General features: G+C 46.7%; 1 protein-coding gene across 2 annotated transcripts in view; it reads left to right on the top strand.

Moving 5' to 3' along the window:
• Positions 1–23,678, top strand: part of Arf3 (ADP ribosylation factor 3) — a 27,033-nt gene extending 3,355 nt beyond the window's left edge. For both annotated transcript variants that reach the window (XM_050130870.1, XM_050130871.1), the window contains 4 exons: positions 17,574–17,814; positions 18,952–19,062; positions 19,206–19,330; positions 19,766–23,678. In XM_050130870.1, coding sequence (XP_049986827.1) covers positions 17,667–17,814; positions 18,952–19,062; positions 19,206–19,330; positions 19,766–19,927 — 546 coding nt within the window. In that variant the 5' untranslated portion in view covers positions 17,574–17,666 and the 3' untranslated portion in view covers positions 19,928–23,678. The remainder of the gene's footprint in view (positions 1–17,573; positions 17,815–18,951; positions 19,063–19,205; positions 19,331–19,765) is intronic.
• Positions 23,679–24,592: the final 914 nt, after the last annotated feature.

Below are 24,592 nucleotides of genomic sequence, written 5' to 3'. Positions count from 1 at the left end.
CATTGTTGTCTAAGTTCTCTGGGATTGTGGTTTGTAGGCTGGCTTTCTTTGCTTTATGTTTAAAAACCACCTATAAGTGAGTACATGTGATAATTGTCTTTCTGTGTCTGGGTTACCTCTCTCAAAGTAATGTTTCCTAGCGTCATCCAGTTTCCTGCAAAATTCAAGCTGTTGTTACTTTTTTTCTGCTGTGTAGTACTCCATTGTGTAAATGTACATTTTTTTTTAATCCATTCTTCGATTGAGGGGCATTTAAGTTGTTTCCAGGTTCTGGCTATAACAAACAAAGGCTGCTATGAACACAGTTGAGCACGTGTTCTTTTTTTTTTGTTTGTTTGTTTGTTTGTTTTTTTTCGAGACAGGGTTTCTCTGTGGCTTTGGAACCTGTCCTGGAACTAGCTCTGTAGACTAGGCTGGCCTCAAACTCATAGAGATCCGCCTGCCTCTGCCTCCCGAGTGCTGGGATTAAAGGCGTGCACCACCATCGCCTGGCTTGAGCACTTGTTCTTGTGTCATGATTGAGCATCCTTTGGATATATACCTAAAAGTGGTATTATTGGGTCTTGAGGAAGTTTTTTTCCTAATTTTCTGAGAAATCACCACACTGACATCCAAAGGGGTTGTACCAGCTTGCATTCTCACCAGCAATGCAGAAGTGTTCCTTTTTCCCCACTACCTCTCCAGCATAAGTTGTCATCAGTGTTTTTGATTTTGGCCATTCTTACAGGTGTAAGATGGAATCTCAGAGTTGTTTTGATTTGCATTTCTCTGATGACTAAGGATGTTGAACATTTCCTTAAGTGTCTTTGAGCCATTTTAGATTCCTCTGTTGAGAGCTGAGAAATGATTCTTACAGCTACTTTCTGGCCTCCAAACAAAAATGATGTACAAAGAATTTTAAAAAAAAAAAAAAAAAAAACAAAAAGAAAAGTCTCTCAGCACTCTATAGCTGGATGTGGTAAATAAGGCATAGATGTAATCCCAGCACTTGGGAGGCAAAGGTAGGTGGATCTCTGGGCATTTGAGGCCAGCTTAGTCTGCAGAGTGAGTTTCAGGACACCCAGGGCTGTTACACAGAGAAGCTTTGTCAGACAGGCTGTGGTGGCCTGTGCCTTTAATCCCAGCACTTGGCAGGTAGAGGCAGGAGGATCTCTGTGAGTTCAAGGCCAGCTAGGGCTGTTCCGTAGAGAAACAAAAAAAGGAAAATGGGTGGCCCCAGAGGAGTTGGCCCAGTGTTTAGAACTGGCTTGTTGCTCTTGGAGGATTGGAGTTCAGTTTCCAGCACCCACATCAGGAACTCACAGCACCTGTAGCCTCAGTTCCAGGAGACCCAACAGTTTCTTCTGGCCTCCTGGGCACTGCACGCGCAGTTTCATTCAAAAACAAAAGGGTGAGCTGGGCGATGGTGGCGCACGCCTTTAGTCCCAGCACTCAGGAGGCAGAGGCTGGTAGATCTCTGAGTTCGAGGCCAGCCTGGTCTACAAGAGCTAGTGCCAGGACAGGCTCCAAAGGTTTCTTGAAAAGCCAAATAAATAAAAAATAACGTAATTTTTTTTTTTTTTTTGAAAAGGATGGAGTCAAAGAGATGGCTTACAAGTTAAGAGCACTCGCTCTCGTAGAAAGATCCAGGTTTGGTTCCCAGCACCTGTATCTCTTTAACTTCAGTTCAAGGGTGACTGATGTCTTCTGCCTCTGTTGGCACCAGGCGGGCACATGGCTCTTGTATGTTCATTCAAAACATGAATACACATGAAATAAAATGAATAAATCTTTTAGCGGTAGGATTACAGATTTAGCTCAGTTCGCTGAGTCTTCCTTGACACACATGAGCCTCATGTTCTGGCTCTGGGCTGGGTATAGTGCTCCACACCTTTGAGAGGTCAGCAGGAGGAACAGAAGTTAAAATTGGGCTGGAAAGATGGCTTAGTGGTTAAGAGTATAGGCTCTTCTTCCAGAGGACCTGGGTTTGCTGTCCAGCATCCACATGGCAGCTCAAAACCATTTGACTCCAGTCCTAGGCCATCTGATAACCTCTGGCTTCTGTAGGCACCCAGCATAGCTGGCACACAGACATACTTGCAAGCATACAATAAATATATTTTTTAACAACTTCAGGGTCATTCTCAGCTACACATTACATTTGAGGCCAGCCTGAGATAAATGAAATGAGGCCCTGTTTAACAAAACAAAAAAAATCTGATTGGGAAGTAATGGCACATGCCTTTAATCCCAGCAGTTGGGAGGTAGAGGCTGGTGGATCTTAGTGAGTTCAAGGCCAACCTGGTCTAAAAAGTGAATTTCAGGACAACCAGGACTGTTGGACAAAGAAACCCTGTCTCAAAAAACCAAAACAAGGGCTGGAGAGATTTGACTCAGAGGTTAAGAGCACTGGCTGTTCTAGGGGTTCTGAGTTCAGTTCCCAGCAACCACATGGTGGCTCACAACCATCTGTAATGAGATCTGGTCTCCTCTTCTGGTGTGTGTGTGTGTGTGTGTGTGTGTGTGTGTGTGTGTGAGAGAGAGAGAGAGAGAGAGAGAGAGAGAGAGAGAGAGAGAGAGAGAGAGAGAGAAAGCAAACTATCAAAATGAAGGCTTCAGGGACCAGTGAGACAGACAGCAGAGTCTTATCCCTGTGGTTCTCAACCCATTGGGATATGAACGACCCTTTTGCAGGGATACCTACAACCATCAGAAAACACAGATATTTACACTGTAATTCATAGCAGTAGCAAAATTACAGTTTTGATGTATTATCGAAAATAAGGTTGAGGGTCCTCACAACATGAGGAACTTTTTTCAAGGGTCACAGCGTTAGGAAAATGAGAACCACTGGCTTAGCAGGTGAGGGCACCTGAAGCCTAGCCTGAAGGCCTGCGTTTGAGTCCTGGACCCATCTGGTGGAAAGAACCAGTGTTCAGAAGTTGTCTTTAACCTTCACGTGTGTGACATGGCGTGCACCTGCCCACATATGCCATGTGTGCACTAAGTGACAGCGTACTCCTTTTTGTTAGGACTAAGGAGGTGGTTCAGCAGTTCCTTCTGGGCACCCACATTGGGCATTCTAACCCTCACCTCCGGCTCCGTGTGCACATTTAACTTCCCTGGCCAGTGGTGGCCCTGCACACCTTTAATCCCAGCACTCAGGAGACCTCTAGAAACAGACTGCTCTACAGAGTGCCAGGACAGCCAGGGTTACACAGAAAAACCCTGTCTTTAAAAAAAAAGTAAATCTTTGAATTTTTAAAAATTAATTTATTATTATCTTTTAATGGTGTTTTGCCTGTGTATTTGTCTGTCTGTGTAACGGTGTTGGATCCTGGAGTTACAGACAGTTGTGAGCTTGCTGAGAATTACACCAGGGTCCTCTGGAAGAGCAGTCTGTGCTCTAACCATTCAGCCATCTCTCCAGCCCCTTCTTTGAATATTTCTTTCTTTCCTTTTTTGGTTTTTAGAGGTAGGGTTTCTCAGTTGTGAATGTTTACATTTAAAATGAATTTAGGATGCAAGAGAGCTTTTGTTTGATGTTGAAAATTTTGTGGTTAGCTTTCACCAAGTAGTGGAAGATGTCTTTGAACTGATGGTCCTTCTGCCCCCACTGTCGTAGTCTTGGGATTGTGGGTATGGGTAACCTCCCCTAGTTTATTCAGTGATTGTGATCAAACCCTTGACCTTGTTCACGCCAGGCAAGCACTCCACCAACTGAGGTATGTTCCGTTCCTGTAATTTTTTTTTTTTTAATGAAGCATTCAGATTTCACCCTAAGTAGAAGTCTAATACATAAAATGTTTTATTGAGAAAAGTGGGTGGTATGGTCATGGGGTGAGTGGGGACATATCCAGAACCTTTGTATGTGTGGTTTCTCTTCACAGGCAGCCTTTTTTTGTTTTGTTTTGTTTTTGGAGCCTGTCCTAGAGCTCACTCTGTAAACTAGGTTGACCTCACAGAGATCTGCCTATCTCTTGAGTGCTGGGATTAAAGGCGTGCGCTACCACTGCCAGGCCCCTAGGCGGCTTTTTAAAGTTAAGTAGGACCTTTTCTTTTTTCCTTGACTTTTTAAAAAAAAAAAAAAAAAAAAATATATATATATATATTATTCATATGAGTGTTTTGCTTGCATGTCTGTATGTGCACTGTGTGTATGATGCCTGGTACCTGTGGTCAAACGAAGGTGTCAACATCCTTTTGGAACTGGAGTTATGGATGCTTCTGAGCCACCATGTGGGTGCTGGGAGCCAAACTGTCCTCTGCAAGAACAATAAGTGCTCTTAACTGCTGACCCAACTCTCCAATCCCCCCCCCTTTTTTTTTAATTTAGTTTGTGTGTGTATGCACGCGTGTGAACGCATGTAAGTCAGATAACTTGTCTTTTGTCTCCTTCCCCCATGTGGATCTCGGGTATTGAACTCAGGTTTTCAGATTTGGTAGTAAGTGCTTTTGCCTGATGAGTAATTTGTATCCCCCCCCTTTTAGAGAGGGTTGTCTGCAATCCAGACTACTCTAAATTTGTTAGGCAGACCACAGTGGCCTGATTCTGCCTCCCGTGTGCTATGATTACAGGTAGATACCATGCGTGGTGTCTGGGCAGCCTCTTGGTCCCTTCCAAGGAGCACTAGGGATCTGAGAACATGGAAACCACATCTCAGTTTGTCACATCAGGAGGAGGACTGGGGCCACAAGTGGATTACTTTCTGTTCTGACACTACAAATGTTTTGTCATCCACAGTTGGACCATTTCAGAAAGTATGTCAGTCAGTAGCTCTGGGTCAGCCCTAGTGCTTTGTGCTAGGACAGGAAGCCTGTGGCATAGCCGCTGCTGACAGGGTTCCTAGTGCAGGAATTCCTAGCCTTTTTTCCTGCTACGGCATGCACAGATGATACTGGAGCAGCACCTAGAAACCTGAGCTGATGGGAGGCACTGCAAGTCCTGCCTGGGCGCCCATTGGCCTTGTGATCGGTGTCTCCAGCTGACCTGGAATGCATCAGAGGCACTTTGCAAAGCTTTAACTCTGTAAAGTGAAACAGGCAAGTGTGAATAAACCACATTTTTCTGTTTCTTTAGGAAGAAAAGACTCAGTATGTCAGTGTTCGACAGCGTGCGTGTCTGTCCCACCTGCCTGTAGTGCATGGGCAGAAGAAGGCGTCGTGATCTGGTACTAGAGCTAACACGTGATTGTGAGCCTCCATGTGGGTGCAGGGGATTGGACCTGTGTCCTCTGGAAGATCAGCCAATGCTCTCAACCACTGAGCCATCACCCCCTTAGGTGCTGCTGTAACTGGCCTTGTCCAGATTGTGGCTTCTGTTTGCCCGGTTCACTGTGAACTCCAGCTTGCCCTGTATTGAAGTCAGATTGACTTTATTAAGGTGTTGCACTAACTGTGCAAAGTTACTGTTACCTTTCAGTGATTTTTTTCGTAATGAGGAAAGCGTAGTGTTTTGGCTCTCCACGGCTGGAGATAGGAGCAGTCGTAGGGTACCTGGACTTGGGTAGTTGTAAACTGTACAGATTGTAAGACATAAAGCAAGGGGCTGATGAAATGGCTTAGCATTGAGAACACTTAACTGCTCTTCTAGAGGATTCAGATTTGGTTCCCAGCATCCCCATGACAACTCTCAACTGTCTGTACCAAGGAATCCAACTCCTGTCCTTGTACCTGGTACCTGGTTTCTTGCAGGTACCAGGCATGCTCAAGGTGCACAGACGTACAGGCAAACAGTATACACATAAAATAAGGCAAGTGCCGCCATAACCAGCTGTTTAAAGTTTGTTAAATAATAACTCCCCCCCCCCCAAAAAAAACCCCTAAAAGAATGGGGCAGGCTGAAAGTTTGGACAGGACAATGCCCCAGAATGTTGGGGAATATAGGTGCTTTTCACCTGGTCTTATTTTGTTTGACGAGATCATTGCTTTGGGGAGCAGGATCTGCCTGCTTCTGACTCCTGAGTGTTAGGATCACACTCGGACCTTGACCATACATACTTCCATACTGAGTCTTCACTTATTTACAGGTTGAATTTGGGAAAAGCTTCCCCAGGAGTATGAGCCTCTATCAGACATGGTGGTGGGGTCCCTTCTAGTTTGTTGTGGCCTCTGTTGGATTTTGTTTTACTGGAGGATTCTGTTTTATCTTTTTTCCAACTCTGGCCTGAACAGAAGCACAACCATTATCACAGGGCACAGTTTGAGATCCGATGTTTTGACTTACACCAGGGTCATTATTGATAGTCCCTACAATAGGTACTTTTATTTACCTAAAGTCTTCATTTGACCTTTCTCTAGACTTTAACCTTTTTTGGGGGCAGGGTTTTTTTTTTTTTTTTTTTTTTTTTTTTTGAGACAGGGTTTCTCTGTGGTTTTGGAGCCTGTCCTGGAACTAGCTCTTATAGACTAGGCTGGTCTCGAACTCACAGAGATCCGCCTGCCTCTGCCTCCCGATTAAAGGCGTGCGCCACCACCGCCCCGGCAGGGGCAGGGTTATTAATGCTGGGTCTCAAACCTAGGACTTTATGTATCCTTTTTATATATGTATGTTTTTTTCAAGATAGGGTTTCTCTAGCTGTAGTGCCTGTCCTGGAACTAGCTTTCTTATAGATCAGGCTGGCCTTGAACTCACAGAGATCCACCTGCCTGCCTCTGCCTCCCAAGTGCTGGGATTAAATGTGTATACCACCACCGCCTGACTATGTATCCTTTTTAAAAAGTTTACTATCGCTGGGCGGTGGTGCAGAGGCAGGTAGGTGGATCTCTGAGTTGAGCCAGCCTGGTCTACAGAGCCAGTTCCAAGACAGGATACAAAGCTACAGAGAAACCCTGTCTCGTAAAACAAAAACAAAAAAACAAGTTTTACTTATGTGTCTGTGTGGGTCTTTGTGAGTATAGAGCACATGTGTGAAGATGTCCAAGGAAGCTGTAAGAGGCTGGAGCAGGTGTTGCAGGTAGGTGTGAGCTAATTGACATGGGTGCTGGGAACTGTCTGAGCCGTCTCTTGTGTATGCTAAAGCAAGCAATCTCCCATTAACCTGCACTCCAGCTCTCCCCTGTTGGTATGGACTTTTGTCATCGTGCCCGATGTCTGATTTCTTGATTTATCCTACTGATGTGTCTGCTTGTCCTTCCGGACTGCTGGTTCTGCCTGTTACAAGTCTGTGCGTGTGCTTGTTTTTATCAATGAAGTAGAGTTGAGATCTAATAAAGATTTTAACGTAGGGTTAAGTGCAAGGGCTGAGGCACTCAGTAGAAAGTAAGACACAGGTCAGTATGGGGCTTGGGCTTCTCAGAGAAGAGTTCCTTGTGTTTTATTTTTTGAGACAGGGTCTCTCTCACACTAAGCCAGGCTGGTTTCAGCTCATAATGGTGTCACCACACCCAACTAGAATTTTTTCTTTGAGAGGGAGGGTCTCATGTATCCCATGTTTATGAAAGTAGCAATAAAAATGATTAAAATAAGCCAGATATAAAAGGCAGCTACTACCTCCACGAGGTAGAGTAGTAAAGTTCTACATACAGAAAGTATTTCATCTTATGCTGCTGGTTTATCATGACGGAAACTCAAGGCAGGAGCTGATACTGAAGTTGTGGAGGAGGGTGCTTACGAGCTTGCTCCCACTGCTTGCTCAGCCTGCAAGACCACCTTGCAGAGTGGCGCTGCCCACAGTGGACTAGGACCTCTCACTCCAGTCATCAGTACAGCGGCCTGCAGACCTGTCTGCAGTCTGATGGCGGCATTTCCTCCCTTGAGTTTCCCTCTTCAGAGACGAAGATAGCTTGTGTCAGCTGACAGACTCACCAGGCTTAACAACCTGAGTCTGAGCCATGGGACCCATATGGAAAGAACTACTTGTTAGAAATTGTCCTCTGGCCTCCACATGCCCCACAGTGTACACACACCCCAAAAGGACCACCATTGCATGGCAGCGTGGAGAGAAGAGGCTTCTTCCTACAGTGCTGGAGTTAGAAGCCAGGGCCTCGTGCATACAACATGCAAGTGCTGCATCCCCAGCCTGTGAGCAGGGCTTCGTTTTGTTTTTGTGTAGGTTTTTCTTCTAGACAGGGTTTCTCTGTGTATCCCTGGCTGTCCTGGAACTCAATTTGTAGAATAGGCTGGCCTTGAACTCACAGAGATCCACCTGCTTCTGCTTCCTAAGTGCTGGGGTTAAAGGTGTGCACCACCACCACCCAGCCATGAACAGGGACACTTGTTTAACAAGTACCATTTTACTTGGGAGAGTTGAGGAAGCTCTGGAGGTGGAGAACGGTGGCAGTTGCACAACCGTGTCAGTGTACTTAAAGCCATTGACTCGTATACTTGGAAACAAAATGGGAAGTTTTAGTTATAAGGTTTTGTTTTTGTTTTTTTGTTTGTTTGTTTGTTTTTCGAGACAGGGTTTCTCTGTGGTTTTGGAGCCTGTCCTGGAACTAGCTCTGTAGAGATCCGCCTGCCTCTGCCTCCCGAGTGCTGGGATTAAAGGCGTGCGCCACCACCGCCCGGCTAGTTATAAGTTTTAAAAGAAGTATAAAGCTAGAACCCATTTGTTTCTTTTTTTAAATAATTTATTTAAATTTATTTTGTATGAATTGGTGTGAAGATGTCAGATCTCTGGAACTGGAGTTCCAGACAGTTGTAAACTGCCATGTGGTTGCTGGGAATTGAACCCAGGACATTTGGAAGAGCAGGCAATGCTCTTAACCTCTGAGCCATCTCTCCAGCCCCTGTTCCTTTTTTTTTTTTTTTTAAGTTTATTTACATTTCAGCTGCAGTTTCCCTTCCCTTCTCTCCTCCCAGTCCCCTCCCCCCAACTTTTCCATTGGCTAGTCATTAAAGGACCTATTCTTCCACTTTTCTGCTCTATCTAGTTTGTTTTTATTATTCTTATTTGGGTGGATGGCTGTTGTGAGTTGTAAGATAGTGTCTTCTTGTAACCTCGACTGGCCTGTACATTGTTTTTTTTTTTTTTTTGAGACAGGGTTTCTCTGTGGCTTTGGAGCCTGTCCTGGAACTAGCTCTGTAGACCAGGCTGGTCTCGAACTCACAGAGATCTGCCTGCCTCTGCCTCCCAAGTGCTGGGATTAAAGGCGTGCGCCACCACCGCCCGGCCTGTTCATTGTTGAGATAATGTCTGCCTGTAGTCTATGCCGGCCTGTACACTGTGATCCTTATGTATCTTAGCCTCTCAACAACTAAAGCTCTTAATGTGTGTCCTTTAAGATTATTTTTATGTGTATAAGTGTTGGGACTGCATGTTGTATGTACCCCTGAAGGTCAGAATGAGGTATCTCATCCCTTGGAACTACAGACAGATGTGAGCTAAGCCACTATGTGAGTTCTGGGAACTGAACTCTGGTCCTCTGCAAAAGCCACAAGTTTTCTTTAACAGTTGAGTCTGACCATTAAGAGTTTGGAGTTGTGTTTTATGTGAAACATGGTCTCACTGTATAGCCTGGCTCATAAACCTTTCAGCTGTGTTCTAGCCTCCCAATTAACCTTTTAAATTTTAAAAATTACATTTATTTTTCAGGTGGTGGTGGTGGTGCACTCAGGAGGCTGAGGCAGGTAGATCTCTGAGTTTAGTACAAGTTTCAGGACAGCTAGAGCTACACAGAGAAACCCTGTCTTGAGTCCTCCCCCCACCAAATTGTGTTTATCTGTGTGTGGTAGATGGCAGACGTCAGGGTACACATGTCAAGGTCAGAGAATAGTCACTGTGACCTGGGGGCTAAGTGTGTTGACCTGCTGGGAGTGTGGCGCGCGCGCGCGCGTGTGTGTGTGTGTGTGTGTGTGTGTGTGTGTGTGTGTGTGTAGGCTGAAGGACAACTGTGGGTACCCTTAAGAATGACTTGCATCTTTTTTGAAACAGAGTCTCTTGGCCTGGAGTTCACCAGTTAGGCTTGGCTGGCTGAGCAGGTGAATCAAGAGTCTTCCTTGTCTTTGCCTTGGGGTTGCAAGTGTGTACCTTCATAGCTGGCCATTTCACGTGCATTCAAAGCAAGTGCTTCAGTGACTGAGCCATTCCTTAGCATGGAATTTGTTTGTTTTCTCTTGGAGACAGTCTCTAGTCCAGGCTGTCCTTAAACTCTTGGCAATTCTCCTGCCCCAGCCTCTGGAGTGCTGAGATTACAGGTGTGAGCTGCCACCCAGGTTTAACGTCTCATCTTTGTATATCAGCTGAAGGCTGGGCAAGAGAACACTCATGTTCTTTTTAAAGATTGAAGAAAGCATTCTTAAATGCTCCCGAGAACTTCCCCCGCATCTTACTGAGGTCATTCTCCTTTCCTTAGAGCTGAGGAAGAGCCATCTTTGCTGAAATACATTTCATATTCTTTGTCTCCACAGTTTTACACAGAGTGGGGTTTGACTAGAAAGGGGGAGAGTGGCTCTGGAAGAGGCAGCCATCTTGGTTCCTTTATGCTTCAGGTGCTGTTTGTGTAGGTGGTTTCCAAGGTCCCAGACCACTCCTGTCTATTGAACTTCATACTTTTGTACATCAAAAGGGCCGGAGAGATGACTTAGTGGTCAGAGCACAAAGGACTCTTGCAGAGGACACAGGCAGGTCCCCAGCACTCTGTCAGATGACTGCAGTAGCTTAGCTTGTAGCTCCAGCCTAATAGCCACCACACCTCATTCCCATGAACATCCTCACACCCATAGAAGTGTAATCGGGCTGGAGAGGTGGCTCAGCTGCCAAGAGCACTGGCTGCTCTTTGAGAGGTCCTGAATTAAATTTCCAGCAACCATATGGTGACTCACGACCATCTGTACTGGGATCTGAAGCACTCATACCTAAAAAATACATAAATAAAAATTTTTAAAATGTATAATTAAATTTTTAAAGAAATCTGTATTAAATTTTAAAGCAAACATCTTTATCCTCACTAGACCTATTCCTCTTTTTTTTTTCTGCCTGAAGAATTGCCACTGAGTTCCCAAGTCATGTTTGGCTTTTCTGCTCTTCCTGCTTACATTTAATCAGTCAGTGAACCTGTGAGTTTACATTTTTTTGAGACAGGATCTCTATGTGGCCTTGACTATCTTGGAACTTGCTATGTAGAGTGGTCTGACTTTAAACTCATAGAGATCCTCCTGCCTCTGCCTCCCCTGGGATTAAAGCTGTGTAACATTGGTGCCCAGTGAATTCTGTCATAATGATGTTTCAAGTCCATCTCATCTTCTGTTGCCACCTCTTGTTACCAAGAACTTAGTTTTACTTATTTTTTATGTATATGCATATTTTGCCTGCATCTTTGTAAGTGTACCACGTGTGTGCGTGCCTCTGAAAGCCAGAAGAGGGCATCAGATCCCCTGGAACTGGAGCTAGGACAGTTGTGAGCTACTGCATGGGTGCTGGGAACCCTAACTACTTCCAACCCTGGTTAAGAATTTTGATTTCTCGGGCTGGAGAGATGGCTCAGAGGTTAAGAGCACTAGCTGTTATTCCAGAGGTCCTGAGTTCAATTCCCAGCAACCATATGGTAGGTAGCTCACAACCATCCATAATGAGACCTGCTACCCTCTTCTAGCCTACAGGCATACATGCAGCAGAATATTGTATACATAATAAATAAATCTTTTAAAAAAGGAATTTTGACTTCTCATTTGTATTGTTGTACTTGTCACGTGTTTTTTTTTTGCTTTCAGTTTTGCGCTCTTAATTTACTTGTGAATCTGCTATTAGAATGGTCTTTCTAAAGTATTTGATCGTGCTATCCTGCCTATACTATAGCTTTTAAGGACCTTCAGGATTTGTCCCCGCCTAATCTCTCAACAACCATCCCTTGTCACTTCCATTTGTTCAGTAAAGTATGTGATCTGTGACTCAGATCTCTATGCCTTTGCACATTGGTTTTCTCATATCCATTCCCACTTGACTACCTGATGGCTACTGCTTCTCTTTCCTTAGAGTTGTGCAGGTGTAACCTGAGATTTGTGTCTGGGAATTACCCCTTACTGCTTTGTCTTTTTCATGGGCTGACATGTACTTGCTGTGTAGCCAAGGATGAACTTAAACTTCTAGTTTTCTGCCTCCATCCTTAGAGTGCCAGGACTATAGTTGTGTGCCATTACATCCTTGGTTTGCAGTCCTGGAATTGAATGAACTCTTTCTGCAGGGTAGGCAAGCTCTCCACAACTGACCATCCTTAGTCCCCTTATCCCTGTTCTATGGACTTTTTAATGAATCACTGATAACAGACAAAAGGGGTGATTTCTTGACTTTGAAAATCTTACGCATTACTAAGATATCAATCGGATCTTGTGTTCTAACTTAAGTGTTCTTACAGCAAAACTTAAAATTTATAGATGTCTTCAGGCATGGTGGTACATACTTTAACCCCAGCACTTGAGAGGCAGAGACAGGAGGATTTATGCGAGTTCAAGGCCAGACAATTCTATATATAGAGACCCTGTCTCAAAATCAAAAAGATATACTTAAAAATTTGTTACAGCTTCACAGACCAACTATTCTGGAGACCAATGCAGGCTTACTGTGCCCTAAACTATTGGTCTTTTGGTTATCAGTGTTTCAGATAGCATTTCTATTAGGGATACCTCACTTTGAAAATTACCTGGGAACATAGTTGGTCTTACCTTGCCTGGCAGCAGAGGGTTTGAAAAGTTCTTCTGCCTTCCTTTGGACCCATCTGAAGCCTGTCCCCTCTGATAGGATACATGCTTGGTCCAGCATTGGACTCAAATGGGAGGAGTGTATGTGGCCGGCTGGGCTGTGACCATCAGAATGCCCTTAACGGTCGAGACAGGCGTGTTTTCTGCAGAATACACAAGCCAAGGTGGCCGTGTAGCCAGCTCTAGCAACAGCTGTCTTTGCTGGGAGTAGAGGAGTAGGAATAGATGTCCTCAGGTGAGCATGTGCTCAAATGAGCCTTCAGTCAGTCCTCGTTCTTGATTGAACTCCTGGAGGGCTCCACTTTGTGCCAGACCACAGTTTGGGGCCTCTTGTTATTTTTACCCCCAATTAACAAAATTTTCCGAATTTAAACGAGAATATTGAGATACTCTGTTAAGAGGTATCACTACTATCCATTATTTATCTTGAGTCTCTCGTTCTCTGTTTTCAACATTCCATGGAACCCTGGCCATTTCGCCCTATCCACACAGGGTACCATCTGTGTGAAAGGGAGTAACTTGGGTAAATAGGAGGACAGTTCAGGCTTTGTCTCTCCTTGCCTATCCCTCCCTTCTCTCTTCCTCCTCTTCACTTCTTTCCCCCTTCCTCTTGAGACAGAGTCTCACACTCTGGGCTGGCCTCCAACCCATCTCTTAGCTAAGGATGACCTTGAGTTGATCATCTCCCAGGCGTGCTCTTCCACGAATGGTTTTATGAAGTACTAGGGATCAAACTGAAGGTTTCAAACGTGCATGCTGGGAAAAACGCTCTTCCAGCTGAGATCCATGGCCTGCTTACTTGCAGTTTTCCTAGGAATGCATTCTGGTGCAGGGAATTTACAACCAAAGAGATAGTAATTGTTTGTATGGCCAGGAATTTGTGTTCTTGGCACACTGCTAAAAGCTGCTGTCACTGTCCTGGTGACACATGCTATTTCCCAGTGCATAAACAGAGAGGGGTAGAGAAAGTCAAAGAAGCCAGGTCTCCTTTGGAATGCTAAACCAAGCTCCCAGTTACACTAAAGGGAGTCATAAACCCTGATTGCTCTGGAAATGTTCTTAGTAGCTGTCAAATATTTAATTAGATCTTCATCAGCTTCATTTACATATTAATGGAAAGGGGAAATTTCACCAGTTTTGCTCTAGTCTTTGATATTTCGAGACAGGGTTTCCCTGTTTAACAGTCCTAGCTGGCCTCGAACTCAGAGATCCATCTCCCTCTGCCTCCTGAGTGCTGGGATTAAAGGCGTGCGTCACCAGGGCGCGGCCTTTTTTGTTTTCTCAAGATAGGGTTTGTCTTTGTAGCCCTGGAACTCACCTGTAGACCAGGCTAGCCTCAGACTCAGAGGTGTGCCTGCACTAGAAATAAAAATGTGTGTACAGACTGGAGAGCTGGTCTTTAAGAGCACAAGTTGCTCTTGCAGAGGACCAGGGTTTGGTTCTCATCGCCCACATGGTGACTTAAAACCATCAGTAACTCCAGTTCCAGAGGATCTGGCTTACCAGGCACGCACGTGGTGCACATCCGTGCATGCAGACGAAACCCTCTAGAACTCCCTCCAGCAGCTCAGACTGGCATCAAACCTGATAGGTAGCTGTGGGTGACCTTGAACTTCTGATCTTTTTTGCCTCAGCCTTTTTTAAAAATGTGCGTTGTTGCTTTGCATGCCTGCATGTATGTATGTGTGAAAAGTGTCAGATCTTAGTGTGGGTGCTGGGAATTGAACCCCAGTTTTCTAGAATAGTCATTTCCTGCCACTTACCTCCGAGTCTGTTAGGACCACAAGTGTATACCACCATTCCAAGCTTGACAGCACATTTGATTAACTATCAGTATATAGATACCAATCCTACTGGACGGAAGAAATGATACGGGGATACCTCTAGTTGAGGCTCAAGTCAGCATGTATAATGGAGCATTCGTAGTGATCTAGACAAGGGAGTGAAGACAGTCCTCAAGTAATAAAGGATATAGGTCGTGCAGTGGGGATTGCATTTTAATTAGGGAGACAGTTATGTACCAAACTAAGAAAGCAAGCTTCACACGGTAGTACACACTGCATGAGAGGCTCACGGCTTTCGGGGGCCTTCCAAGGGCATACTGTGGCATAGACGCAGGTGTCACAGCTGCTGTTTTCCCAGCCATCCTGTGTCAGCCTTAGAGTGCTCAGACTAGAGGCACATGTCTCCATGGTCAGCTCTCAATGGTAACCAGCATGCCAGTTGAGCAGAGAAGCAGAACAAAGGGTTATTTATTACAGGTTCTGAGCAAGGTACTGGCTGCTGATTTTCCCTTCCAGCTGTGATTCTCGCTGTCATTTAATCAGTGCTAGTCTGGTCATGAAGGACAGTGGGAAATGTATGGCATAAGTTTAAGATTTCAGCCAGAGCCTAATAACAAACCTTCAACAAATATCACCTTGATCCCAGATATGGAGGTTTTTTTTGTCATGGTTCCAGAAGTCCATCTGCCTGCCGTTGCCATGGTTGTCATGTCCTGGTCTTAGCAGTTGGACAGTGTCCCTGTCATCGCCTGCCCCTTCCTGCTCTCACCTAGGAATGCACAAAAAGCCCTAGACCTGACTGGATGAGTTGGCGCAAGAAGGGTGCCAAGGCTGGCTATGGTCATCATGGCTGAGGTTGAGCCAAGCCTTGTCTCTAGGATATGAGCTTCCTGGGTCAGAGGCAGGACTCATCTGGGGAACCTCCTGGCTCGTTAGTGGGTGTCTGGGGATGTCTGAAGATGAAGCCCTCTGTTGCAGTCATTGTTTCTTTTTTATTTTTGGACAGTCTAGTACTTTAGTCTCCAGGCTGCAATCTGACTTCTATGCACTGGTCTGGAATTTGCTACAGACGAGTAGGGAAAACAAAACAACAAAATAAGCCTGCAGAAGTTTTCAGGCTTGCATGCTTTACCTTGTGAGAAGGGCTCTTTGCCTTCCACCCTTCACACTGGGTTTAGATGCACTCTGTCTTGACCTATTCCTTTTCCTTCCGAGTTTGGGGTGTATGTGTCCCTGGTTTCCAGACTCCAGAGAATGCCAGCAGCTGGCTATGGTGATTGCTGAATAAGCTGCCGCTGATACATGCCTTCTGAGACACAGAGAACCTCTGGCATGGGTGGCTCTGAACCCCCAATTCAAATTGTTTCAGAGTTGTGTTTATTAGTGGTAGGGCACACCTATAATCCTAGCATTTGGGAGGTAGAGACATGAGGATCAGAAGTTCATCTTAGGGAACTAAGACCCTAACGCATACATTTTAAGGTGGCTGGAGAAATGATTCAGTGGTAAAGATACTTGTTCTTGCAGAAGACTTTGGGTTCGTTCAGTTCTCGGCTCTCATAGCAGCTCACAACTGATCATTTCTTTTTAGAGATTCTTTACATGTTTTATGTTTGTGAATGCTCTGTGTGCATGTATGCCTGCAGGTCAGAAGATGGGCATTGGATCCCATTATAGATGGATGTGAGCCACCGTGTGGTTCTTGGGAATTGAACTCAGGACCTCTGGAAGAGCAGCCAGTGCTCTTAACCATCTGTCTAGCTCCTATCCCAACTGTTCATAACTCCAGTGAAATCTGATGCCTTCTGTGGGCACAAGGATGCACATGGTGCAGACATATATGCAAGCAAATACTCATGCCTAAAATAAAATAAATATAAAAATAATAAAACTTTTTTTTAAAGTATTTGTTTGTTTGAGGGTTGGTTTGAGAGGTGGTCTTGCTGTTAAACTGGCTTGGAACTTAAGATTCTTCTGATTCCACTTCCTGACTGAGGAAATTATAGGTGTGAGCTAGTATGTGTCTCAGGTGCACGTTCCTGTGGCAGTCCTGTGACTGGAAAGGGGATGAATGCATCGGTGCATGAGTTCTGTCGATAGCAGTAGCTGGAATGGGCGGTTGGTGTCTTACATCTTTAACTGTGGTTCTTCGGCTCTCCTTGTCCTTAGCAGGCGTGTGTTAGGTGTCTGCTGTATACCATGTGTGAACGTTCAGTTTGCTGAGCTGGGGGTGAGATTGATAGAGACCTTAGGAGTTAACTGTTGAATTGCACCAGGCATTGTTGTACGTTTTAGGACACAAGGCTGCAGGGCTTCTGGGTTTACTAAAAGGGAGCTTGAAGCAACCAAAGGTTTTGAGCAGAAGAACCACATGACCTTAATTGGCTTCTAAAAATCACTCTGGCTATTTTGTGGAGAACAGGCTAAGGGGTTAGGGAAGATGCAGGAATGAGATATCACCTCATTGCAGGTGACCTTGTGGCACAGCTCTCCTTGGTGGGCTGCAGAGCAGTGCAGAGCTTCCCCACATGCCCAGCTCAGTTTGCAGTTGTGTGGACAGGGCACATTGCAGCAGCTCAGAGTAGAAGAGATAGGTTCTTCCATTGCAGTCGTTCTTGCTGATTTCCTTCCTTGTCTACGTTAGTGTGGAAGGAAATTGAATTACAGTTGCAGGCAGGGAAGGAACTGCTCTTGACTAGAGCAGAGTGTAAGTAAACCTTGGGAACCTAGCAAGCCTGAGCCTCCTGGAGTCACAGAGTCACTCCTCATTCCACTCTCTTCCGCCCTCTTCAGCAGTCTGGGTAAGTTCGGTGGAGGGAGAGGCACAGATGGGTTTGTGGTGCTTTGGGTGTAACAGAGAACATCAGAACTGAAATTACTTTAGAAATCACCAGGTAGAACGGTCTCTATTTTTAGGTTCAGATCTGCAAAGATGAAATAAGCAACCTCCCTAGAGTCCCTGCTGTAGGTTACTGGTGTAGCAAGGGCCCTGCGTGTCTCCTGCTTTGTCTCTGCTCTCAGAAGTTCAGTCTGTGTGAGTTGCCTTGGTATTCGTTGTCCCTACCTGGTGCTCGACCAGCAGTGAATGAACTCCAGCTGTGACTTGGCAATGTCTGTGAATCTCAAGTCCTTAGAAGCAAATGATGGTAAGGCGTTCTATTTCCTTTGTCTAGGATCAAGCTCTCCATACCGAGAACCAGGCTAAAACCAGACCACCACTGTCCCTCCCTGGGTCCCACTGACCTCAGAAAGCAGCTCCTGTAACCATGGGTAATATCTTTGGGAACCTTCTGAAGAGCCTGATTGGGAAGAAGGAGATGCGCATCCTGATGGTGGGCCTGGACGCTGCCGGAAAGACCACCATCCTGTACAAGCTGAAGCTGGGGGAGATTGTCACCACCATCCCCACCATCGGTAAGGGCTGAGGGAAGGCTGGAGGCCTGCTCAGGGATCTCCCCAGGCAAGTTCACACACCTCATGGGCTTCAGAGAGAGAGTGTCTGTTTAACTTACTAGCAGGTGCTGGAGCTGCCGTTTGCCCACCTGCCCTGGCCCTCCCTGATGCGGGAACTTCCGCAGCCTGGCACTCAACTGTTGCCCTCAGGCATTAGAGTTGGTTTGTTCTCTGTGATGTTTGGAAAGCAGGTGAAGGGCTTTGATGTTCCTGCCAGAGGCCTGGAGTTGCTTAGGTTTAGATCTTCAGTGGCGATCTTGGTTAAGACCTGCCTGCTCAGAGGAGAACATTTGCTACAAACATGGGGCTGTGGTCATCATCCTGAGGCTTGGGGCTACAGCACTGTAGCTCATGTCTCATTCTTTTCTCCGCCTCTCAGCCCCCGATACATTTTAGTGATAAAGGGACAGAATAGAGTCGTGAAGGTTGACTTATATTGCCCAGGCAGCAGTGACCCTTCTCATCAGACATCATTGTTTTTGATTTCTTAGATTTTCCTTCGTGTGTGTGTGTGTGTAACATATATACTTATTTCTTTTTTTTTTTTTAAAATTTTCGAGACAGGGTTTCTCCGTAGCTTTTGGTTCCTGTCCTGGAACTAGCTAGCTCTTCTAGACCAGGCTGGCCTCGAACTCACAGAGATCTGCCTGCCTCTGCCTCCTAACTGCTGGGATTAAAGGTGTGCGCCACCACCACCCGGTATATATACTTATTTCTATGTGTGTGTTTAGGTTTTGCCTGTATGTATGTATGCACCATATATGTGCATGCCTAGTGTCCATGACACATAAAAGAGGGAATCAGATGCCCTGGAACCGGAGTTTGGGATGGTTGTGAGCTACTCTGGGTACTAGGAATTGAGCCCTAGCCTTCTTTAAGAACAGGTGCTTTTAACTACTGAGCCATCTTCCAGCTCCTTTAGATTTTCTTTTAGGCTACCTAGGTCAAGGGTTACCAGGTCCTAGGACCTTACGCTTTCTTTTGTTGGTGTCTTGTCCAAAGCTGAGAAGAAAGAAATGGAAGGAAGCTCACTGGGTGGTCACTATTTGTAAGTCAGGGGTTGGAGGCCGGTGGCTGTTGACATTTTCTCTCCCAAAGGGTTTAATGTGGAAACAGTGGAATATAAGAATATCAGCTTCACAGTATGGGACGTAGGTGGCCAGGACAAGATTCGGCCTCTCTGGAGACACTACTTCCAGAACACCCAAGGTATGGCAGACAAACTTCCTGGGGTTGGCTTTGCTGGGTTTGTGCAGTGTTGTGGGTAGCCAGCCCTTGCCCTGGAAGTGGAGAAAGGATGGGGAAGGAGACATCTATCACCTCTGTGTGTTCCGTGCTCTCCGCTCCTCTAGGCTTGATATTTGTGGTTGACAGCAATGACCGGGAACGAGTAAACGAGGCCCGAGAGGAGCTGATGAGGATGCTGGCAGAGGATGAGCTCCGGGATGCTGTGCTCCTTGTGTTTGCAAACAAACAGGTGAGCTGTCTCCCTTTTCCTGATTTGGGAGAGAGCAACCTGACTATAGGAATTGTGGAGCCTTGGGGTTCATTGTACAGAAAGGCCCGTGACTGCTGATGTCACTTTGGTAATGTGGGAAATACAAGTAGTTGCCCCTTCCCCTGTCCATCAGCCCAGGTGTATTCAGCAGCATTAAGTCCCTTGAGGATTTTTACCTTCCCTGCCGTGCACTGTAGTGGACTTAACTTTTGGCCTCCGAATCACACGTTTATCACCCTCCTCATGGAATAGCTGTCTACTTCACTGGGTCTGGAGTTCTGGGACTGTGAGGCCTGGAGTAGTTCCTTCAGCTCTTCAGATGAAGGAGAAGGTGGCCACGTATGTGCCTTTGTTAAATGGGTTAAAACTTGGCAAGATTCTAAGGTGTCTTGTGTTGTCTCCCTTGCACCGCAGGATTTGCCGAATGCTATGAATGCTGCTGAAATCACAGACAAACTGGGGCTGCATTCTCTGCGTCACCGCAATTGGTACATCCAGGCCACCTGTGCTACCAGTGGGGACGGGCTCTATGAAGGATTGGACTGGCTGGCCAATCAGCTCAAAAACAAGAAGTGAGAGCCAGGCAGCCCTATCTGACTACCCCACCCACTCCTGACACGTACCCACGTACCCGTTGTCTCCCTACTCCTATCTCCCCCTTCCTTCCTCTTGAAAGTGTGGCCAAGGTCCTGGGTATCATGTCTACATGCCCAGCAAGAGCCTTGCCTCCTGTGCCTCCCTTCCTCCTTCCCTGTCCACTGACATGGTCGGTCCCCAACTGCTGTCCTGATGATGAATCATTCCAATTTACTGGATTTAAAACAAATGAGGCTGTTATGGTTTCATGGGGTGGTCTTCCTGTTGGGTTTCAGGAGAAAGAGTGGGGTGTTCTCTATGTTTGCTGTTTGGCACTGGTTGCTGTGCTCTTGGCCTCTGAGCCCCTTCCCTGTCTCCCTGGCCACTCTCCTCCCTGTGTTCCTTTCCTTCTACCCCCTCTCCTGTTCTACATGGAAATTGCACGGGCCTCTCTGTGTGTGCGTGCATGTGTGCGCCTGTATATACATGTATAGAGAGATATATATGTCGGGGTTGGGGGGGAGGGAGTGGAGTACAGCTCAGGGCTTGCAGCCAGGACAGTGCCCAGTGGAGCCTGTCATCTGCCCCTTCTGTGTTGGTGAGATAAAGGGGAGATGTGGGTGGGTCCCATTGCTTTCCTCTCTGCAGGTGGTGTTCCTGGATGTTAGACAGATGGCGGACTCTACAACCGTCTTCCTTAATATTTTTTTCTCCACCCTTGTGAGCGCAGGAAATGGCATTTATCTCTAGATGGCTGTTCCTAAGGAGATGCCATGCTACGCTGCCTCGTTGGTAGGGAGGAGAGAGGAACCCACTCATTTTGATCAGTCCAGAGTGTTCTATTGGTCCTCCTCCGTCATAAGAGCTCAGAGGAAGATGGGTTAGTGGGCCTGCATGTTGAGGGGTGGAGTGTAGTCTGTTTTCCACCTTGTTCTTGTTACTAGGAGAAGGTAAGACATGGAACAGTCCTGCTCCTGCTCCTTCCTCAGGCTTCTGATCTTTGGGGCTGGGGCTCCATCTGTCCTTTGTCAGATTTCCTCACCTAGTCAGCTGACATGCTGAGGACTGACCAGGTGGGATAACAAGGGGCTGTGGAGTAGGGGTGACATAGCAGACCTTAGTATCAGCCCCTCTGCTCCAGTCTCTTTCTAGTGCAGGACCAGCTAGAAGATGAGTTTCTGCTCTTGGCAGGCCTCAGACTCTCCTTGCTGCCCTGTCCACCTCCTTCCTGGCGGCTTTCCTCAACCTTCACACACTTCCCTGAATAGGTTCGGGGAGCTGGAGTGGAGACAGGACCCTGTGTGGCTGGTGCTGGGACAGTGATCGGCAGGGACCTCCCTGCGTCAGTCTTTGGTTGTTCAGATGCTGCTGCTGCAGGTCTGTAAGAGGGCACTTATTCCTGAGGCTCTGACCTGGGTCCTGATGGAGTCACTGCAGTGAAGCTGTGGCTGCTCTGTGGGCTCCTGTGTGTGCTGGCTGCGCCCTGAGCTCCAAACCAGCTGCCCATCAGCTCTCTGCTGAGGTCAGGACCCCGGGCCTTCTCCAGGAGGGCAGTTGTGAGCACCCCTCCGGCCAGGTCTCCTGCTCGCTTTGTCTTCAGCAGGCAGATGGGTTCCCCAGCTTAGCCCCGCTGAACTGTGAGATGTCCAGGGGTGTCCTTCAGTGCACTTAGTGCTGTTACTAAACCCCAGATGCCACGTGGGTGTGTACTCTAGACCGTGTGCGTGTGTTTGTGTGTGTGGTGTTTGATGTGTACTTGGGGAGGAGGGGCTGGGGGTTCTGTTTCATTTTAAAGTGGGTTCATTACTGTCACTTGACACTACCCTCCACACTTTCTTGGCTGTTTCCTGATTTTTTTTCCCACCTTGGTTGCCGCTCTGTGAACTCTGCTTTGCTTCACCGTTCATTCACTGTTGCTGCTGCCTGTTTGTTTTTCTTTTCCTTGTTTTTGTCTTCTACTTGATTTTCTACTTTGTGATTGGTGAGGACTTTGCCTCCTTCTCTGCCACGCCCTCTGGCCTTCCCTGCTTAGATGCTAGTTCCAAGTAGGTTTTGTACATTGCTTGGTCCACTCCTCCACCCCCTACCCCAGCATCTTGTTTTTCTCAGCCTCCTGGGACCAACCTGAGGCTGAGCAGGCTGAAGCAGCCTTGGATGTTGCCTTGGTGCTGCTCCAGATATGTCCAGCAGGGGGCAGTAACATCTTGTAACATCTCTGGCTCCAGAGGGAAGTAGAGGCTTTCTACATTCCCAGTCACCTGACATCTTTGGGGGTGGGGTTCCATTCCATTTCTGTAAACTCCCTCTCCTGCTTTTCTCAAGTTGGTTTAATTTTTGATCTTCGTTGTTCCAGCTTTCTTCCTGGGGATTCCCCTTCCCTCCACCTCCAGCTTTTGTGGTGTTACAGTGGTATCTACATTTCGAAAGTGGGTTTTTCTTTTTCCTTTCTCTGGAATGTAGACTGTGTATGGTTAACAACTCACCTTCTCTATCCTTGCTCAAAAATGTGGGCTAATGCAATGGCTGTGACCCTGGTTGGAAATTAAACTTGTCTCATGCAGCTCTGGAGCAGCCCTTCATGCTGTGCAGCAGCCACGCGGCAGCGGGGACATCTGTTTCCATCCCCTTCCACGCTGTTCTCTCTCTGCAGAGGTGGGAGGACGTGCTTCAGTGGGTGGAGAATAAGTCACGGAGGAACTTAGGTTTATTGGGAACACTGATTGTGAGTCCTTCTTCCCGTCACACCCAGAAGGAAATGCAGTGAGTCAGGCAGCAGAGCGTGAGCTGGGACGGATAGCCTTGTGAAGTGCACGCTCCTGAGTGGGCTGTGTTGACAGAGTGCAGGGCAGCGTCTCTCCGCCTGTGGGGGTCGAGTGATCCTTTCACAGGGGCCGAGTATCTGATACCCTGCTTAAATGTTTATATCATGATTCATTACAGTTATGAATTAGCAACAAAAATAATTTTTATGGTTGGGGGACACCACAACTTGAGGGACTGTATTAAAGGACTGTGGCTTTAGGAGGGGTGAGAAGCATTGCTTTAGAGACTAAAGCAATTGAAGGGCCCTGAACATGGAGAGCCCCTTATTTCTTCTAAGTTACTCTTTCCAACCCTGAAGATTAGGTGACTGTAGTCTGGTAATGGCCACCCCGTGCTTAGACTGGCTTCTTATCACCCATCTAGACCTGGATTTGGGAAGTGAGTAAGCACAGGGCAAACTTCTGGGCGGTGTAAACATGGTCTGTTTCTCAGTGCAGCGGCACTGCACAGCTTCCCATCCCCAGTGCTGAGCTCTTCCAGAAACCCCACAGATGTCCTGAGGGAAGCACCTTTCCCGTGAAGCTTACACTCCCTTCCTTCCACTTCTCTCTCCCTCCGCTGCTGTCACTGCCAACTCCACACAGAACAGGGCGGTGAGCAGGGGTGCCCGTCCCTCTTGCTCCTTGCTTCAGTACTGACTTTGAGTCCCACATACTGTGAAGTTCTAAATGTATACTCAGTTTCTTCTCCATTTCTTGCTAGTTTTCCTTCCAGCCTTTCTCTTGTTGCTGAGTCATCACCCTCAAGAGTCAGTGCTTTTTGCCCATGTCTCTGGCTTCCAAACCACCGAGCCACACATCCTTCACCAACCCTGTGTCTTTAAGCATTGCTTACTTTCCTTCCTCCAGGCTCCTCAGCTCGTAAGTTAGGAACATCTTTCTCAAGTGCTTGTTTATTTATTAATAAATAGATCACTTTCTGAACTGCATTTTCTTTTCCTTTTTTATTTTGGTTTTTGAGACAGGGTTTCTCTGTAACCTTGGCTTTCCTGGAAACTTACTCTGTAGGTCAGACTGGCCTAAAACTCACAGAGAGCCACCTGTCTCTGCCTCCTGAGTGCTGGGATTAAAATCGTGGTCACCACAGTGTGGCTTGCTGACTTCATATTTGTAACCCTCCTCCTGCCTTTGTCCCCCAACGGCTGGATTCCTGGCGTGTGCCTGTGAGCCTAGCCTCAGCGGTAAGTTTTCATAGGACAGTAATAATAGAAGCTGGGTGTGGGGGTGCTTGCCTGTAGTCCCATCACGCAGAAAGCAGAGGGAGGAGGATCTCTGAAAGTTTGAGGCCAGCCTGGTCTATGTTTGTCTTGTCCCCCCTCTCCTCCCTCAAAAAATACTAAAAAGCAGTTCAGTTGAACGACATACTTGGTGATACCAGAAAAACTTGGAGAAGCGGCTTCTTTCCTGTCCCGTAATCACTCAGACTCAAGGGAGGTAGAGGGGCCCTCTTGCTCTTGCCCAACCTATCAGCTCTGAGGGGATACAGGGTGAGGGGAGGGAACCTCAGGGCAGATAGTCTCCCTTGGCTTGTATGTTCATAATTTGGCAAAGGACCCAGACCCAAGTGATACTACTTCAGAACAATCTGGGTAAGGCAGCTTCCAAAATGAATTTGGAGGAATGGGCTTAGACCAGCCTGGGTGGGGTGAAAGGCAGAGCTGTTTCCCTCACAGGGATGTGTTTCTTATCCTTGTGGTGTAGTGCCTGAAGTTTGTGGGGGCTGCTGCATCTACCCTCCAGTTCAGGCACACACGTTCAGTTAGAGAGTGAGCAGAAATGTACTCCTTTCTCTGTGTTACGGTGTTTGTTTAAGATGAGTTAAACCACTGTATTCAGGGGAGCT

Source organism: Alexandromys fortis, unplaced genomic scaffold, assembly GCF_014885135.2.
Source record: "Alexandromys fortis isolate MF-2015 unplaced genomic scaffold, M_Fortis_MF-2015_v1.1 scaffold_363, whole genome shotgun sequence".
NCBI lineage: Eukaryota > Metazoa > Chordata > Mammalia > Rodentia > Cricetidae > Alexandromys > Alexandromys fortis.
This window is presented reverse-complemented; position numbering and strand designations above follow the sequence as displayed.